Source organism: Halichoerus grypus, chromosome 3 (genome assembly GCF_964656455.1).
Source record: "Halichoerus grypus chromosome 3, mHalGry1.hap1.1, whole genome shotgun sequence".
Classification (NCBI taxonomy): domain Eukaryota; kingdom Metazoa; phylum Chordata; class Mammalia; order Carnivora; family Phocidae; genus Halichoerus; species Halichoerus grypus.
The window spans coordinates 91826298-91845108 of record NC_135714.1 but is presented as its reverse complement, the minus strand read 5'-3'; the positions used below and the strand labels follow the sequence as shown (position 1 = coordinate 91845108).

At 36.3% G+C, this 18811-nt stretch overlaps 2 protein-coding genes across 7 annotated transcripts in view; one reads left to right on the top strand and one right to left on the bottom strand.

The window, feature by feature from the left end:
* The first annotated feature begins 6 nt into the window (after positions 1–6).
* TIFA (TRAF interacting protein with forkhead associated domain) lies at positions 7–8133 on the top strand. Of its 3 annotated transcripts, none has more exons than XM_036105301.2 (3): positions 7–163; positions 666–825; positions 6757–8133. In XM_036105301.2, the coding sequence occupies exon 3, from the start codon at positions 6781–6783 to the stop codon at positions 7336–7338; it is 558 nt and encodes a 185-aa protein (XP_035961194.1). In that variant the 5' UTR covers positions 7–163; positions 666–825; positions 6757–6780; the 3' UTR covers positions 7339–8133. The 3 variants fall into 3 exon arrangements, with proteins under 3 accessions (XP_035961194.1, XP_035961193.1, XP_035961197.1); XM_036105300.2 differs by having other exon boundaries at positions 659–825; XM_036105304.2 differs by lacking the exon at positions 666–825.
* A 2122-nt stretch (positions 8134–10255) lies between these two features.
* AP1AR (adaptor related protein complex 1 associated regulatory protein) overlaps positions 10256–18811 on the bottom strand; it is a 37967-nt gene continuing 29411 nt past the window's right edge. For 3 of the 4 annotated variants that reach the window (XM_078069100.1, XM_078069102.1, XM_078069103.1), the window contains 5 exons: positions 18010–18108; positions 15961–16019; positions 15203–15276; positions 13755–13883; positions 10256–12163 (listed from right to left, as the gene is read on the bottom strand). In XM_078069100.1, coding sequence (XP_077925226.1) covers positions 11898–12163; positions 13755–13883; positions 15203–15276; positions 15961–16019; positions 18010–18108 — 627 coding nt within the window. In that variant the 3' untranslated portion in view covers positions 10256–11897. The remainder of the gene's footprint in view (positions 12164–13754; positions 13884–15202; positions 15277–15960; positions 16020–18009; positions 18109–18811) is intronic. The other variant, XM_078069101.1, reaches the window with a different exon arrangement.

Sequence of the window (18811 nt, the reverse complement as noted above, 5' to 3'; positions counted from 1 at the left end):
AGCTGCGGCGGGGCGGGCTGGCGCTTTCTCGTGTAGCTGAGGGCGGTGGGCGGTGCCGGTCCCCCGACCCCAGCTTCCGCGGGGTGGCCTTCGTTAGTCTCGCGCGGAGCCCGGAAAGCGAAGCCGCTCTGGGAAGATAGCTCACCGACTCCCCGGCCCCGAGGTACCTGGCGGGCGGCGGGCTGGGGGTGAAGTGGGGAGTGTGTCTTGTCTGTTTATCGCCCCGAGAGGGCAGCTTTGTCAAGGAGTCCTTCGCGGTGCTCTGTACAGAGTCACACCCACGGCGCGCTCCAGCAATTACATACGGCACGGCCCCAGCTTTATAAACCTTAGGAATATTTATAAATGCGAGGGGGGAATACTGACAGGAAATACCAGAGATGGGGTGTGTTTTCTTTATAAATTTCCGTGCTTTGCAGTTTGTTTTTTTTTCCTAATCAGAGAACACAAAAGAATTCCATTTATCAAGGGTAGCTCACAAAGCAATTGGGCGTGAACCCCCTCGGCGTCCCCCAGGAGACTTTCCTGCGGGGTCTCGGGCTCCCTGGAGCTCCGGGTTCTCTACTGAGGGTTCTTCTGGACCTGCCCTCCTTGCCTCAGGAAAATTATATATATTAGGAAAATATAGTAATCTGCTGTTTTCTGGGACTTTCCCCAGCTTTCAGATCGAAAGGAGGAATTTCCCCGATCCTCCGGAACCCAGAACCCACGCTCTACCTCATAGCGGATGTCCACAGCCACCGGGAAGCTGGACTGTGCAGATCTGACTGGGTACAGGTTAATCAGGTAGAGTGGGAGAAAGAAGACACTATCTCGGAAGAAAAAGTGAGCTCTCTTAAGGTTTTCCTCTTGCTCTTTTTGGTTTTCACGACTCCTTCTGCGAAACCTATTATTTAAGAATTGATTCTGCTGACCAGTAGTAGAGTCCACAGATGTCTTCGAAGCCACACTGGGGGTGATGACCGGCGAGGGACGTTAGTCAGGAGGATAACCCTGTCTTTTGCTAGGCTTCAAGTTTCTCTTCCCTCCTGTTAGCTCAGTGTTGGGTTGTTGGTCAGGGAGAAAGCCTTTGAAAAACGGCTGCTTGCAACAAGGCAAAGACATGCTTTCTCTTGAGATTATCCATAGGGTGGGAGCTGAGGAGGGATGAAAGTAAACCTTTAGAATACCTTCCTTAACACAAGGCCCAGAACAAGCTCCATTATTTCAGTAGATCTTACCTTAAAAAACAAACTTAAAACATGAGAATCCTCTTGGCATGCATGACCACCCAGGGGCACCAAACTTTCTGTTAAACTGCTTGGACACCTGGCTCCTCCTTTGAGCAAAAATATCCGTCTTTTTGTTCATGACAGTTGAGGTCCAAACAGCCTTTTTGCAAGGTCAGGGCAGTATGTCTCTTTGCTGGCTTTGCCCAACTTTGGGAGGGGTAACTGGTGTGTGTGTGGGGGTGGGGGTGGGGGGGGTGGGAGTGTGAGCAAGTGTAGAGAGCATATTTTTGCACATAGCACCTTATTTCCATTGAGAGGAGTCAGAAGGCAACCTCAGAGTCTAACCCTTCTCTTGCCAGCTCTAAGACTCCCAGGTAAGTGTGTACTTACTTCCTGGTGTCCAGCAAAGGAGAGGTTTACTCTTCTGACACTCAAGAATGGAGCACTCACATTCTGTATTATGCTTTCTGTGATAAAGTTCTTGATAGCAGGGCTCATTTGCTCATTTTCATTTCTATATATTTATCTCTTTATTGTAGTTCATTTGTGAATGTAGATATTATTGTGTATCAGACATCACCACAGTGTTTTACAACTTTTTCTTTAAGTAAGCTCTATACCCATCGTGGAGCTAGAACTCACAACCCTGAGATCAGGAGTTGCATGCTCTACTGAGTGAGCCAGCCAGGCGAACCATGTTTTACAATTTTTTTTTATGTCAGATATCATAGTTTACCCCTTTAATACTTAGCTAATCTCCACCTCCATTTAATTCCATAAAAATCAGATGGTTTGTAATTTTGTAAAGAAAATATTTGTTAAGTGTTTGATTAGATATTAAGTACACATGGTATACAATTTCGAAGGTATAGAATGTGCAGTGAAAAGTCTCCTTTCCACCCCTGACCCCAGGTTCCCTCTCCAGAGGTAACCACTGTTACTGCTATATAAGCTCATTGTTCTTCTATCTTTGATAACTTATGTCAGACATTTCAAAAAGCTGCTTTTGAGCATTTGCACACTAGTGATTTTTTTTTTTTTTTTTTTAAAGATCTACCAGGGCACCTGGGTGGCTCAGTCGGTTAAGCAGTTTAAGCGTCTGCCTTTGCCTCAGGTCATGATCCCAGGGTCACGGGATCAAGTCCCGCATTGGGCTCCCTGCTCAGCAGGGCGACTGCTTCTCTTACTCCTTCTGCCCCTTCCCCTGCTCGTGCTCTCTCTCTCTCACTCGTTCTCTCTCTCTCAAATAAATAAATAAAATCTTTAAAAAAAACCCTACCAATTTTAGTTTATTTTAGGGTTTTTGTTAGTTTCAGTCTTTACTGTCTTTCTACTGACACTCAGAAATGGCAGAGATTCAGGCCACTTTGTAGAGGGAACTTGCAGCTCTAGAAATTAACAAATAGATTACTTTCTCAGTTCCTTGAGATCAGAGACCATGATTGATTCAACTTTGGAGCTCCCCAAACAACCTACCACAATTGCTAGTGAGTACTGGGTCCATGCTAATATCCATACATGCAGACTTAGGGGTAACTAATACTCACAGTAACCTGCTGCTTCAGAGCCTCTTTCTCTTATGAGGCAGGAGTAACAGTGTATTTCCTTCCCCAACACCAGATTCTAGGTTGGTGTCTTGCTGGTTTTAGTACACTTCCATGGCCCTCCTCTTACAGATTAACTGCTATCTCTTGTGGAGTAACTGGCAACAGAGAGCAGTTATTTGTTGTGGGTAAGAGAGGGTGTATTTTTTTTTCTGTTTGAATCCTGCCTTTGATACCGACTTTGTGACCTGGGCTACTTAGCTAAACCCTCTGAGACATAGCTCCCTCCTCTGTGAAGGACGATTCATAGGGTTATTCTGAAGATGAGACAATATGTGGAAATGGCTAACACTGCACCTGGCACGTGAAGGGCGTACAGTTAAGTAGTAACCCTGTTAACTGTCAGGGTTGAGGTCATTCGTACCTTGGTTGGATAGGTGGATGCTTGTCAGCCCAGTCTATGTTAGGGCTCAGGAACAAATGACTTAAAAAAAGGTTTGATTTCTTGCTCATATTACATGTCCTTTTTGACTCTGTCTTTGGCCCTTCCCTCCGGGATGGAGGCTGAGCTGCTTTTGGGGACTGCCAATGTAGCAGAGGCCAAGAGGATTGGTGGAACTGCACGGTGGCTTTCAAAGCTTCTGCTTGGAAATAAGCTTCTGTGTCACTTCCATTCATGTTTCATTGACATGGTTGTCAATGGAGTAAGAAGTATCATCTCTCTAAAGGAGCAAGGCCTGGTAGGGAGGGGCAGCAAATATTTGACAGTAGTACAGTCAACCTCAGTGTTTTTGGAGAGTCACAATTACGATCCCAAAAGTTTGTCAAACCCTGAGAGTTGATTCACACCAAGACACTTGTAGCCACTGATTGATAAACAAGAATGCCTATTTTTTCCCCCTTGCAGTGAATAATATATCTACCCTGAGAATTAGGCATAAGAGCTTGTGTGGGGCAAACTTTTCTTGGTGGTAGATTTGCTCAAAAGAATGAATTCTAAACTAATTGGTTATAGGAAGAACACAAAACAAAATTTGGGTGTTACCAAAAGACTATATCCAGAATACACCATGGTTTTTAATCCAGTTCTCCTTTTGGAACTGTTATTGTCCAAAGTCCAAGAATGAACTAGAATGATGGCAGTGTATCCTAGACAAGGCTGAGATCACTGACAGATTCTTGCCCCTCCTTTTTTGGTTCTTTACTTGTTAACAGCTAATTCTTTTCTTGTCAACCACTAATTGTATCATCTGATGATTTGTTATAATTATTCTCTTTAATGCTGTCAGCTTCTTGAATAATGTGACTTTATTATCATAATTAAGGTGTCTTCAAATCACAATTCTACCCATTGTGTGTTAATTCTCGCTGTGTTGGTTTCACAGTAATTTTGACCATCCTTGGCCCATGATTTTGATGGTTCCTCTCACTTTGCTGCTTATAGCTGGGCATGTCCTGTCTGCTTGGGTAATGTGATATGATGTAATAATGTCCAAAAACAATATATGACAAGTAAATTTAAAATTAAAGATATATTTCCAAATCAATAAAAAAGAAATTTTGCTTAGCCATATCATTTATTGAAAAATTGAATAAATTGAGAGTTTGATTTTTAGCACTCATTCATATGTGGAATTTAAGAAGCAAAACAGATGAACATAGGGGAAGGGAAGGAAAAATAAGATGAAAATAGAGAGGGAGGCAAAAATAGAGAGGCATAAGAAACGCTGAATTCTAGGAAACAAACTAAGGGTTCCTGGAGGGGAGGTGGGTGGGGGAAAGGATAATTAGGTGATAGGCATTAAGGAGGGCACTTGATGTAAATGAGCACCGGGTGTTATATGAAATGATGAATCACTAAATTCTATCCCCGAAACTAATAATACAGTATATGTTAACTAAATTGAATTTAAATAAAGAATTTAATAAAAGAAAAAAAATAGCCCCATAACTGCAAAACAGGAGGAAAGATTGTATTTTAAAAATAAATAGCAGCAAGTGTAGAAAGAAAAAGAAAGCATTCTGGTTTTTTTTTAAACCAGCATAGTAATTCTGATACCAACATCTAATATAGATAGCAAACAAAAACCACAATTCAACTTCACTTAAGATTCTTGATTTCCAAACCCTAAACAGTTTTTAAGGAATGCAGGGAACACTCAGCCTCACTTTATTGGTGTAATTTATCACCATGCTAGATTAAAGGAATTCTGTGTAGCCTTTCAAATATAAGGTATATGTATATGTGTGGATATGGAAACAAATCACCCATTTGTATTATTAATTTAAGAATGCAAGGCCTAGAACTAAATATAATATGTTCCTGTTTGTGTAAGAAAAATTTTTCTCTATGTGTAGAAACATAGGTGTTTGTGTCTATGAGCACACACATAGTTATGCTTGTTGTATAAAGAAAATTTCTGTAAGGATAAAAGCAGCTTTTACAGTGGTTGACTCTAGAAGGATTAGGGTGGAGTGAAGATACTCTTTTTAAAAATCGTTATTTGCTGTATCAAAGTTTAAATTGTGTCCACTTAATTCTTTTAAAATAAATTAGTTTAAAAATGGCAGTTCTGTGTCAGAATAATCTCTCCAAGATTTTGGTAATTAATTCTCCTATCCTGTTATACTACTTTACTCCACTGATTATTAAAGGTGCATGTAGGCAAGTGTAGGTGGAGGGCACCACAGGGCCAAGAGCTCTAGAGGGGTGCTATTAACTCTTAATGACAGAATGTGGTTAATGACAGTTTGTTCAGTCATTAGGAATAATTGATAAATAATTCCAGTAGGAGTACAGACTATGATAATTAGGACTGACTTATGTAATGTCTAATTTTACAGGTATAAAACTTTTAAAGCACTTACTATTTTTTTTTCTTTAGTATAGTTGATGTACACTGTTACATTAGTTTCAGGTATACAACATAGTGATTCCACTTCTCTATACTTAATGCTCACCACAAGTGTAGCCACCATCTGTCACGATATACCACTATTACAGTATCACTGACTGTATTCCCTATGCTGTGCCTTTTACTCCTGTGATTTACTCATTTTGTAACTGGAAGCCTGTCTCTTCACTCATTTTGCCCAACACCCACTCTCCTCACTGGCAATCATCAATTTGTTCTCTGTATTTGCAGGTCATATTCTGCTTTTTATTTGTCTATTGATTTGTTTTTAGATTCCACAAATGAGTATAATCATATGGTATTTGTCTTTCTCAGTCTGACTTAATTTCATTTAGCATAATACCTTCTAGGTTCATCCTAGTTGTTACAAATGGCACAATCTCATTCCTTTTTATGGCTGCATAATATTCGTGTGTGTGTGTGTGTGTGTGTGTGTATACCACATCTTTACCTGTTCATCTATTGATGGACACTTAGCTTGCTTTCCTATTGTAGCTAAGCATTTATTATATTTAACCCTTTACCTACTAGAAATCTAAGTGAGCATGTAAAGAATAAATGTTGCGATTATTTGTTTATAATTTTTAAATTTCTTTAATCAGGTTTTACGATTCATAATACATCTAATTATAATTTAGTTAATAAACTGCAGGTTTTCTTTATGTGTATATCCTCTGAGGGCATTCAAACCAAGGGGATTATTTATCCTGATTTCTAAAATATAGCTGTCATATTTTCTCTGGGCCGAGTCACTCTATTTAAATGAGAAAGGAACTGAAGTTTCTTTATGCCCCTGCCAAATCACTTTATTATCGACAAGCATTCCTTGTTATTGTCTAGATTGTGTGTATGGTTTTATTGTCAAACTAGAAGTGAAAAATAGAGATGGAAAAAAGTAATACACCAGATCTCATGGGACTTGCTGTAAAATTTCACATATGTGCTAGTTAATTGAGTATTCTATGTATTGTCTTCTTAAAGTCTAAATAAATCACCTATCAGAAGATTTTCATCAAAATATTAGAATTAAAGATTTCAATGCCTGAAAAATGGGAGTGAACTAACATGCTGGTTTGATTGTTGCAGGCAGGTCAGATTCTGAGACACATCATGACCAGTTTCGAAGATGCTGATACAGAAGAGACAATGACTTGTCTCCAGATAACTGTTTACCATCCTGGCCAGCTGCAAAGTGGAATATTCCAATCAATAAGGTTTTATAACCGAGAAAAACTTCCCTCCAGCGAAGTGGTGAAATTTGGCCGAAATTCCAACATCTGTCATTATACCTTTCAGGATAAACAGGTTTCCCGAGTTCAGTTTTCTCTGCAGCTGTTTAAAAAGTTTGATAGTTCAGTTCTCTCTTTTGAAATAAAAAATATGAGTAAGAAGACCAGTCTGCTTGTGGACAACAAGGAGCTGTGCTACCTAAATAAAATAGACCTGCCTTACAAGTGCATGGTCAGATTTGGTGAGTATCAGTTCCTGATAGAGAAGGAAGATGGAGAGTCCTTAGAATTTTTTGAGACTCAACTTATTTTGTCTCCAAGATCACTCTTGCAAGAAAACAACTGGCCACTGCAGAAGCCCATACCTGAGTATGGCATTTACTCATCCTGTTCCACCCAAAACACTTCTCCTACAGAAATGGATGAAAATGAATTGTGAACACAGAGGGGCTAAGAGGAGAGTCATGAAAGATGAAGAAATCTCTAGACATTTTATGGATACTTCACAGTTTATTGGCGTATTACTGTCATCTGTTGTCAAATTTGGGATCTCTTATTATCATTTTGAAGTCTTTAAATTGTATTAGTCATCAATTTAGTCATCTGTTGCATTCCTAGATGTATTTAGGAATTATTAAGTGTATTATTCAGAATTAAGTGTATTTAAGTGTACATCTCTGAGGGTTAATGTACAAGAAGTACCCGTGGTGATGAAGGAATAGTGTTCTCAATAAGGATATATTATTTTCTTCTTATGCTTGCTTTTAGTCCTATGTTTTGTTTTGTAAGGAACCATCTCTTGGTTTGGTCATATTATTTCACAAGCAGCCATTTGTTTTCAAGGTCAAGGTTATGAGCAGCTTGTTACTGGTGGTGTAGCTTGTTGGTACTTGCAGTACTAGAGTACTAACATAATATGTTTTGGAATAGTGCCAATGCATCATTGTGGTTTTAATATAGGAAGCCCTATTTGAGCAATAATACCTTTTCTATGATTTCCTTTCTGTAGAATAATAGTGTTTATTTCCAAAAATACAGTTCTCCTTGTGTATATTTAGCATCTAAAACCAGTATTTTGGACATTTTAATGAACCATTGCTATGTTTAGAATTCTTTTTCAGTTTTCTTACCAAATATTAAATTAACTTTTATGTACCACACATTTTTAAATTCCATGAATTCGAAATTTTATCAGCTTCCATGCATATAATAAAGTCAAAGTTTAATTCTGTAACCATGTTCTTTGAAACTCTTTCTGAAGAAAGAACTTTCTGAAGAAAAGAAAGTTCTTAGACTGCTTACTCTCCCGTGCTGATCAGTAGACTGCTTACTCTAAAGGAGGAGTGCCATAGGCCTCAGGGAGAGGCTGGGCTGGGGATTAAGATTCCTCTAGCCCTGCCCCTCAATGCATATTGGCTCCAATTCTCCATGTTCCTCACTCTGTGTGGTGGCACATGGCCACCAGTAGTTCCTGTGATACCACATTCTTTGGTTTCCTGTGTCCCTCTTGAATCTGCTTCTTTTGGCAGTTTCTCTACCCCTGACCTCTGAATATCAACACTTAGTTGGGCTTCTCTGCCTATATGCTTCCCCAGGGTGATCTTACCTAGTATAATGACTTAAAATACCTTTTACCTACTAATGACTTCTAGTCTCTTGACCTCTTCTCTGAACTACAGACATATATATATAGATATATCTATATATATCTATATCTATCTATCTATATATATCTCATCACCTTCTTGATGTCTTCATATAAATTTCTCATAAACACTTCAAATTTAACTTCCAAAACAGAATTCTTAATTTCCTTCACCTTCTTAAATCTGTTCCTCCCACTATATTTGTCAAGTTAGAAACCAAAAAGTTATTGTCAAGTGTAGTTGTAACTGCTAGGTTGGCTGTCCATTTCCATAGATTTAACCGGTGGGGAGACAATGAGCTCAAATAGATTTAGTTTATTACTTACACAGATAGCAAAAGCAAGATCAGCATGGGGTCAGTGTTCCACATCCCTGGTCCCTAGGGATGTCCCTTGGACATTGGACCAGGGAGGCCAAATGACACATAAATGGAGGGCAGCTCCGTTGTTGAAGAGCCAACTCTAAACTCCAGCCAAGCAGTTTTATTAGCCTACATCTGTAGTGAATGGGAGTGAGGTGGAAATCCCTACTTCATTAGAACCAGGGAGTTAGATGAGAAATTGCCTTATGGCAGCCTTCTGCAAGATAGGGGAGCAGATGATAAATGGCTTTGTCACATCTCCTTGAGGACCTATCTTGCCATGTTCCAGGGAGGATCAGAGAGCTTTGTCAAGATTTGGGTTGGAGTGTGGTTCAGTGTTGCTATATAGATGTGCAGTGAGCAAGGTTGCCAGGGCACCATGATAGATGCATTATCCTACCGTTATCTTGGATTCCAGCTCTTCTTTTGCCCCCATATCTAACCCATCAGAAAATTTTGTTAATTCTACATCTGAAGTTTATCAGCTTTGCATTCCTATCATCATCAACCCAAGTCACACCATGTCCCATTGCAAGTATCACACATACACTCTTGTCCTCTTATAACCCATTCTCTACATAGCAACTAGAGAAATTTTTAAAAAAATGCAAATCTGATCACTGTCTACTCTGGCTTACAGAAAGTCAGTGGCTTTATACATCAAATAAAATTAATTCTTAACCATGGTCTACAAAACCTTACATGATCTGGCCCTTAAATACCCCTCCAGTATCATCTCATATTACTTTACCTCATGATGCTTTAGTCCCTGTGCCTTTCATTCTCAGAACATAACCAAACGTTCTCCTATACTTCAGGAGCTTTATAAACATGCTTCACCAGGCTTTTTACTTGGCTGGTTCCTGCTCAACAGTTAGGTCTCAGCTCAAATGTCATCTCAGAGAAGGCTCTCTTGACCTACCAAAGTAGTCACTTAGTCCCCAGCTATCCTGCATTCTATCATCTTGTATATTTTCTAATTGTGATCTGTGGTTTTCTTATTTATATGTTTACTTGTTATTATCTTGTCTCTCTCATCAGAATGTGGGCAAAACAGCTTGAGCATTGTATGTCTTTTTACTATGTCCCTAACACCCTATCAGACACAGTAGATTCTCTAATATCTGCTGAATAAAAAAATGTTATTTCCAGTGTTTTTTATAAACATATAAAACAAGAAATTAATATCTTTTCTTAGCAGTTAAAACACAAACATTTTCAAATTTAGTTCCATCCTGCTTTCCTAATTCACTCCTTTTTGTCTTCAAGGCAGATTTAATAAAGTAATTATACCTCAGGAGTCAGAATTATTGCATGTTTATAGAATAAAACTAGTAATGATCAAATAATTTATTATTTTTAAATGTAAAAATGTGTTTATTCACAATCCTTGAGGTTATCATTCCTTCAAAAAATTTTTTATGAACAAAATGCCAAGAAAAATTACAATAGTAGCTTATGCCAAACCAAAAATATACATCTGATGTATACAAACTTTAAAAGGCGTAACACAGGCAATGTGAATATAGATTACCTTTAAAATATTTCCAGTGACAAAGCTACAACTTGAATTATGTTAAGACAGTCATAAATAATAGCATACCTAATATATTTACATATTTAAAGTATCATTTATTTCTATGAGATAAAAAAAAGATGAAACTATTGATGTCATTGCCTAGCAGCTCAAATATTGAAAGGGCCACATGATTTTTTTTTCTTAAGTACAGCAAGAACTTTAAGTTACTATTTATATCTGGACCTTCCTATATTTTGGAGAACATGCACTGTCACTGCTGCAAGAAAAAAAGAAAAAAAAAAAAACACCAAGGAAAAATCAGAAAACAGTTTGCTTACCAAAATCATATTCAATCCTCAGCAAAATTAAGACAAACAATTAGGGAGTGCTTTATAACCTTGGCCTTTCAAAGTGAAATGTAAACTTTAGGGAAAAGAAGAGTTCATTGTATATCACAAATGCAGTTATTTATACTGAAATGCTTAGCTCCATCCCATTAAACCACCTTGTATTACAAGGCAAAGGAAAGCTTAATAAAATCAATGAATCCTTTCACACCAGAAAGGATTTTATTTTGAAATACCCGTATTGCATATTTAGGTTTTCCTTTCTTACTAAATCATGCACAGAGAGTATGTTCTGTGTAAAATCTTTCTAAGACCATGCATTGGAAATATAGAATTTAAAAAAATGACACCTAGAAATTTATCAATTAACTTAAAGTCAATATTCATTTATAGTGGCAGCATGTAAAAGGAAGTGAAAAACCTAAATATATATATTTTCTTAAATATTACTTTTGATTACCAGCTTCAAGTGTCTGAACTCTGAAAGTCTATTTTAACACATCATATCCTTTGTTCAGACTGAATCAACATTATTATACTAGGATATGGAGTAAGTGTAGAAAAAAACTGATATTTCAGCATTTCTTTAGGGTCATCTACTCAATTGTGCTTACTATTAGATAATAAAATTTAAGTAAGTCATAGGAATAAATAATGTTGGAAAAGGTGGAAAAGGGAACACTATTATAAATCTGATCTGGCAGTCCCTCCTCATGCTCCCTTCACATCTGCTGAGAATTAACACAAAATGCCTTAATATTTTCACAGTTAACTACTGAAATAGGCTTAAGAAAGCATTCAAAGTAAAACAATAAAACTATTTTTAAAAGTGAAAATCTACAAATAGTAAACAGGAATGCTATAAAGAAGAGTTAAAATAAATTTAACTGATAACATGATAGAACCATTAAATTGTTTTTGAAAAGCAGAAGGCAGATGATGAAATTGCACTTAATTCTGAAGCAACTCAGATATAGCCTATCATTTCTATTCCTTTCTAATAAGCATTTACAACATGGTTTCTTATCTCCCTCTTAAAAAAAGGCTCAGCACAACTATTTATACATTCTAGTTGGTTTTTAACATTTGGTCACAACTGATAAAACAGGGTCATACAATTTTACCCTATCGTTTCTGTTGATCTGCATCAGATTGCTTTATGCCAGAATCAGACAGTTCTAATACAGGATTCACAAATCCAGAATACTCGGAATTGCCATTATCATCCATTTCAGCACTAACAAAATCATTCTCCCACTCCAGCCCATTGGAATCATCAGAGGCTGATGTAGGATTACTTCCAGTCTTCTTGCTGCTATACTTAAGTGCTGCTCGGAGAATGTCTTCCTCTGTTTTGGAACGTTCTCTCATTGGAAGCATGCGATTCATTCCTATTATTTGGAAAGAGTTATTAGAAATCTCAGTGAAAATTTTAAAGGCTATATTAAAAGACTTTACATTTTAAAAATGTAGCTTTTGTTTAACAATCAGACTTGATTTGTAAATTTACTTAAAGATAGTCAGTCCTATGGAGGAGCTGTTAAGGGAAGGTTTCTGGTGGGCTCTGTCTTCTACCTAGTCTAGTTTAATAATTGTGTTAATGACTTAAATAATACTCTTAAAAGTCATGTTATCTACAAATCTGATTAGCATACAGATAGTATGGATGACAGAATCAGGAGTTAAAAGATCTGAAAGGCTTTAGATCAGACTGAACAAGATGCTAACAATAAAAATAGATTTTATTACAGTCTGCTGATTGGGATCCAGATATGAAATAACGTAAGTACAGGATTGTGGAAACAGTGTTTGGCTGAGAAGACGACTTAAGTAAGTAAGTTAATGCAATCTTTGGTAAAGTTATTCAAGTCCCCTGTATCTTTGTTTCTTTATTGATAAAAGAAATGACTCGACTAGAGGACTAAGGTCCATTCCATCTCAAAATTCTATGAAATAGTTAATGCTTACTATTTTTATTAAAGTCCTACATTCTGTAATTGGTTCTTCATTTTCATGGGTTATGTAGTTCTTAAAGTGAAAATGAAAACTTGAGCCTTATTCAGTGAAATAGCCTGAAAAAAAAAATCCACATTTTAGCTACAATTTTGAGTCCTTGCTATGTGCCACACTTGTACTGGGTGTTTTATGTAAGTTTCATTTTATCCTCACAACATTCATATGTTTATTTTTTCAAATATTTACTGCTTATTATGTGCCACGCATTTTTAGACCCTGTGTGTACAATGGTGAATAATCATCCTTTAAAGTAGGTTTATTATTCCCTTTTTATGATGAACAAACTGCAGCCTAAGGAGAGTAAGAAATCTACCTAAAGTACTACAGCTAGGAAGACATAGCTAAAATTTAAACCTATGTCCATGTTAAAGCTTTTGTGCTACAAAAAAAAAACCCTAACAAATGGCTAATTTATAATGAACCAAAAGATAATAAAATTTTGGCTTTAGGTTGACCACAAGGGGGCAGTAATTCTTCTAATATAAAATGGGCTGGATTACAGAAACCTTAAAGTGAAAAACTAACATTTATTTTTTATTTATTTATTTATTTTTTTAAGAGCTTTTATTTATTTATTTGACAAAGAGAGACACAGCGAGAGAGGGAACACAAGCAGGGGGAGTGGGAGAGGGAGAAGCAGGCTTCCCGCGGAGCAGGGAGCCCGATGCGGGGCTCGATCCCAGGACCCTGGGATCATGACCTGAGCCCAAGGCAGACGCTTAACGACTGAGCCACCCAGGCGCCCCTAAGATTTATTTTTTAAAGCTCAAGAAACACTAAGAATTAAGCAACTTTCTAAGCCATTTATCAACAAGGGATAATCACTAATACAGTAAGAGAACAAGAAATTTTTATACTGATTTTTTAAGGCCTTGCGCTCCTTTCAATTTAAAGTAAAATACCAAGTAGATTTCTATAGATTAACATGGATTAAAACTTTTAGGTAAAATTGTGAATATAAAATACCTTCTTCATCTTCCCACTCTAGATCTAGGGATGTGCTGTCATCATTTCCACTTGTTGATTTAGTTTTGGTCATTAAATCACAACTGCTTTCTGTATTTGGTGTCAAAACTGTCGCATCTGATGAGAGTCCTAGAATATACACCAAATATAATGTGATCATTTGTACTCTTTTACCACAACCATTTATTTTGTAATATTATCTTTCTCCAAATATTATTATTCCTTTCAACATCATATGAAACAATTATTGAAATCAACACATTGGTAAGTTTTTGTTAGGAACAACATACGGCTTTTTTCCTTTTCCTTTCCTTTTTTTTTTTTGCCATGCAGCATGATAAACATGCAAATTTCAATGAATTATAAACTTTTCCAATACAATGAACTCTAGGTAATACTCAGTTACAAAGAGGGACAAAAAATAAGTGAAAAAATAAAAATGAAAGCAGTCTGTTTTCAAAAGGAACCACTACTATGCTTCCATTATTGGAAGTACAGGAGTTCCGACTATTGAAACTTAGAGAAAAACACTAATCTTATAAATCAATTTGTAATAAGTAAAATAAGTACACTTTTGTACTACTTCTTCCCACCTTCCCTTTTCCTGGGAGGGGGAGAGGTAACACCACAGCAGAAATGGAAAAACGAGTGCTTGACTCTCCTTCCAGATCTGTAGTAATAGCCTGAGATTTTTCTTTGCTCCAACTCCTTTTTTTTTTTTTAATTTACTTATTTGTCAGAGAGAGAGAGAGAGCACAAGCAGGGGGAGAAGCAGGCAGAGGGAGAATCAGGCTCCCCACCAAGCAGGGAGCCTGATGCAGGACTCGATACCAGGACCCTCAGATCATGACCTCAGCAGAAGGCAGAAGCTTAATGGACTGAGCCATCCAGGCACCTTGCTCCAACTCCTTTTTAAAAGGAAAGATAAGGGGTGATTGGGTGGCTCAGTCGGTTGTGCGTCCAACTCTTAATCTCAGCTCAGGTCTTGATCTTGGGTCATGAATTTAGGCCCCATGTTGTGCTCCACGCTGGTTGTGGGGCCTACTTAAACAAATAAAATATGGGGCGCCTGGGTGGCTCAGTCGGTTAAGCATCTGCCTTCAGCTCAGGTCATGATCCCAGGGTCCTGGGATCGAGCCCCACATCGGTCTCCCTGCTCGGCAGGAAGCCTGCTTCTCCCTCTCCTGCTCCCCCTGCTTGTGTTCCCTCTCTCACTGTCTCTCTCTCTGTCAAATAAATAAATAAAATCTTTAAAAAATAAATAAATAAATAAAATAAAAAATAAAAAGGAAAGATAAAATTGTGTAATTAAGGACTAGTTAACTGACCTATCTAGAAAATATAAATTTAAAGGGCAGAAAGTTCTATAGAAACAGAGCCAGGATCTCCAATTATCTGTTTACTGTGGCATAAAGTAAAAAAGTATGTATATCTTTTAAAAGACTTACTACTACTTCGAAAAACTTCATACTGTGACTTTATATTTCTCAAACAAGATTCAAAGTCATCTTCTGGTCCTGAACTGTAATTAAAGTAAAAGAAATACATTCATAATAGATGCAACATAATGCATGCTTAAGTTAATTTATGGCATTTCAGTTTGAAGGTCTATCCCACACAAATTTATAATTACTATACAATTAGAGTAACCTAATGAAAATAGGTCTTAATTTTCTTAATGCTAGCAATAAACTGAAAATGATAAGATTTTGGTTAATACTGAAGTCAAAGCTTAGTAATAAGTCCATCTTCATAATTTACAATAATGAATCATGAAAAAGGTACTTTGAATGAGTGGAAAATATGACTCTGGAATGTGTCTTCTAAAAAATGATCACACATAAACTTTATTATAAGAAAAAGAGATGTGTTAAGGAAAACACAAACAAGCAAGGCAAGACATAAGCAATTTATCCAAAAGCATTCAGTGTGTTACTGCATCATTTTGTTTCTTTTTTTTTCTTTTGCATCATTTCTATATGGAAGATATGACCACTCTTAAAAATGCAATGAAATCAATTCAAATAAATAATGATCACCTTCCACTGTAAAGAAAGCAAATGTTCTCAGTATTCTTATATGATAGTGTCTATCTTTTTTAGGGAACACACATACATAATATGTATACAAATACCCAGAGCTGAACTGTGCTCTTTGGAAATTACATTTTCTACCACTAAGGGAAGTAGTATGTTTCACTATTTACCTCTGATATTCTCCATTGTTTGAAGGATGGTATCGCTGCACAACTCTCTGCCTTTCTTGCTTTGGAAACATAATGCAATACAAAATCACTCTGTTGTAAAATTATACTTTAAAAAATCATTCATACAACACCCAAAGATATTTTTTCTAGTTCCTAAAAAAAAAAAAACTTTAAAAGTTATTCTATTGAAGTCTTTTTCCTTAAATGTATCACTGTTCATTTCTATATCCTCTTATTTATGGTTGGAATTTCTCTCAATCTTTCAGTGTATAATCCTTGAGGGGTCAGAGTATTCAGTGTTATTAAAAACAAATTTTAAAACATATATACATTGGTGTACTGAACATTCTTATTACACCTAAGAACTTCTAATAACTGGAAGGATGAAGGGTAAGAAAAAAAAATAGTTAAAACAGTAGATGAAGTTCTATTCTGGCTGAAATAAGTAGCAATTGAACAAACGATCTAGAAGACCTGGCTGAGCTGACTCAGAAATAATAAAAACAAAGGATTTAAAAGACCTGTCAGATAGTTAAGGCTCTGACAGTTATTAGCTTTGTGTCCCTGGCATGTCCTTTACTTTCTGTTTTTTTATCTGTAAATTATAGATGGCTATAATACTGCCCTAGCAAACTCATAGGGCTATTGTGAAAATCAGATGAACTTGCATGTATCCGTGTATCTTCGTGTGCCAGTGTATGCTGTACACACTGCTATGTGTTCCTGTATCAGTATTTAGTCAGGGAAGAAAAAACTCTGAGAACTCTGGAAAAACTCAGAGAACCCAAATAGATGCTGCATATGGAATGCTTTTGTCTTTAAAAGGTCAGCAGTAGAGAATTTATTATAGTAAAAAGAGTTATGTAAATTATAGCCAGAAAAATATTTTTATTTCTTTAGTAGAAGATGAGTTAATTTTTAAACTTTCCACTAGTTAGAACTTATGAAAAAACAAAAACAACCCCCCCCCCCACTCTCCCATATAATCTAATTAGTCTGCTGAAACAGATTAATCAAAATGACAGGGGAGCAGGGGGAGAAAGAGAGAGAGAAAAAGGACACAGGTCACATATAAACTCATAGCAATATGACACATGATTTTTCAGTTTCCCTAAGTTACAGTAATTATGTGACATGATCTTTGTACTACTTCAGTTAATATTACAGTAGAGAGTTCACATAGGCAAAATATGGAGGAAGATACTAAGTAGGATAACTGGCTAAGCACTGCTGTGCTTGAATGCTGGCTCTACCATTTATTAACTGTAGGATTTTATTAAGCAAGTTATTTAACATTTCTGTCCCTTGGCTTCCTCATCTATAAAATGAGGATTGAAAACGCTACCTATCTCCAAGGATTGTTGCGAGGATTAAACAAAGTAAAACATGTAAGCTAATTAAAACAGTAATACCATAAATGCCTGTTATTAATAGCGGTCTGGCTTTATAGTATTGCCATATTAGCATATAGCATGGCGAGATAGAATAAATCTGTTGCCTTCTCTGATAATATGCCAAAGATTTCTCAAGATTCAAACTCTAAATCTCCAAAAGACAAGAATAAAGATGAGAAATATACAGTATTTAAAAATGAGGCAAATTGCCCAGCTTACTGGATTCAAAGAAGTATAAGAAATTCCAGCAGTTCAAGGAATTGTTTAAAAAAATACTCACAAAAATAAACTAAAAAATGCCGCAGAAATTATAAAGACTAGTTTTGTAATGTTTCCACCTAAGAGTATATTTATTTTTCCAAAAGAATACTGGATTTTGGAAAACTACATTTCATCTTTGGGATAAACGAGAATTAGCTTCTGCTAATTTAAAGCTAAACAACATTCAATATCAAGCATATACTTTGATGTTCTTTCTAGTTGTTAAAGACAAGCTAATTTGCCTTTAAAATTCTTAGGAATATATACATAAATACATTTGTTGTTAAATAAGAAGCCCTTGATTCTAGGGTGGGGAAAGAGTCTCAACTAAGATTTGTCAGAGAAAATCTGGAGAAAAGCAGCCCTAATATATGTTGGGGTCTTTTCCCCTCACCTCCAAGAGCTTTCGCTGCTTTGCTGCCCTGGCTGCTTCACGCTGTGCAGCGTATAAAGCTTCTTCTTCTAGTCTTAACTTCTCTTCTTGTAAGGCTAACTGTATATGAACAAAACAATAAGGATTAACAAAAATCAGAACCTGTCTAACTGCTCTAAAAATTAAATGTTTGTAAAATTAAAAATAAATTATTAAAAAATAAATGATCTCTACAAAGCATAGTAGAATTGAAATTTTTGTGATTTCTCATTTCAATTTCTCCTTTTATAAAATAATTCAAATGATATCAAACATATTATAGAACTCTTTAGAAGTTGAATTATGAAGTAGTAGCATTTAATTTGCAGAAATACAAAGCTGTTTCTTCCTTTAGAATATGCAGTGATCTTCATTCTCAACAATTGTTCCAATGCCTATCACCCTGACAAGTTTAATGGTTTTGGCTTTCATTAGTCCAAGGTCTTTAAACTAAGGCCAATCATATCACCATCTATCAAAGTGAAGTAAGCTTTCACAAAGTTCATGTCTCATTGATGCACATGTGTCCTGAATTTTGCTATCAAGCTATTCAAAAATTACTTTCAAATTTAAGTTCTTGCCATTCATAATAGCATACAAACTGCTTTAGTGATAATCTATTGCATGTCAAACTTAAAAATAAAATTTCAATTTTTTTTCTTTAGCCTAATATTAGCATCTATTGCATAGCTTAAATTAATGCTGTTGAAATCACTAATTGGTACTTAAAAGACTATTCTTAAATCTATAATAGAATATGACTAATTCCATTTAGTGAATAGCA

Bases quoted from the DNA above. Each gene is read 5' to 3' on its own strand.
- TIFA (XM_036105304.2), top strand. From the start codon at position 6,781: ATGACCAGTTTCGAAGATGCTGATACAGAAGAGACAATGACTTGTCTC.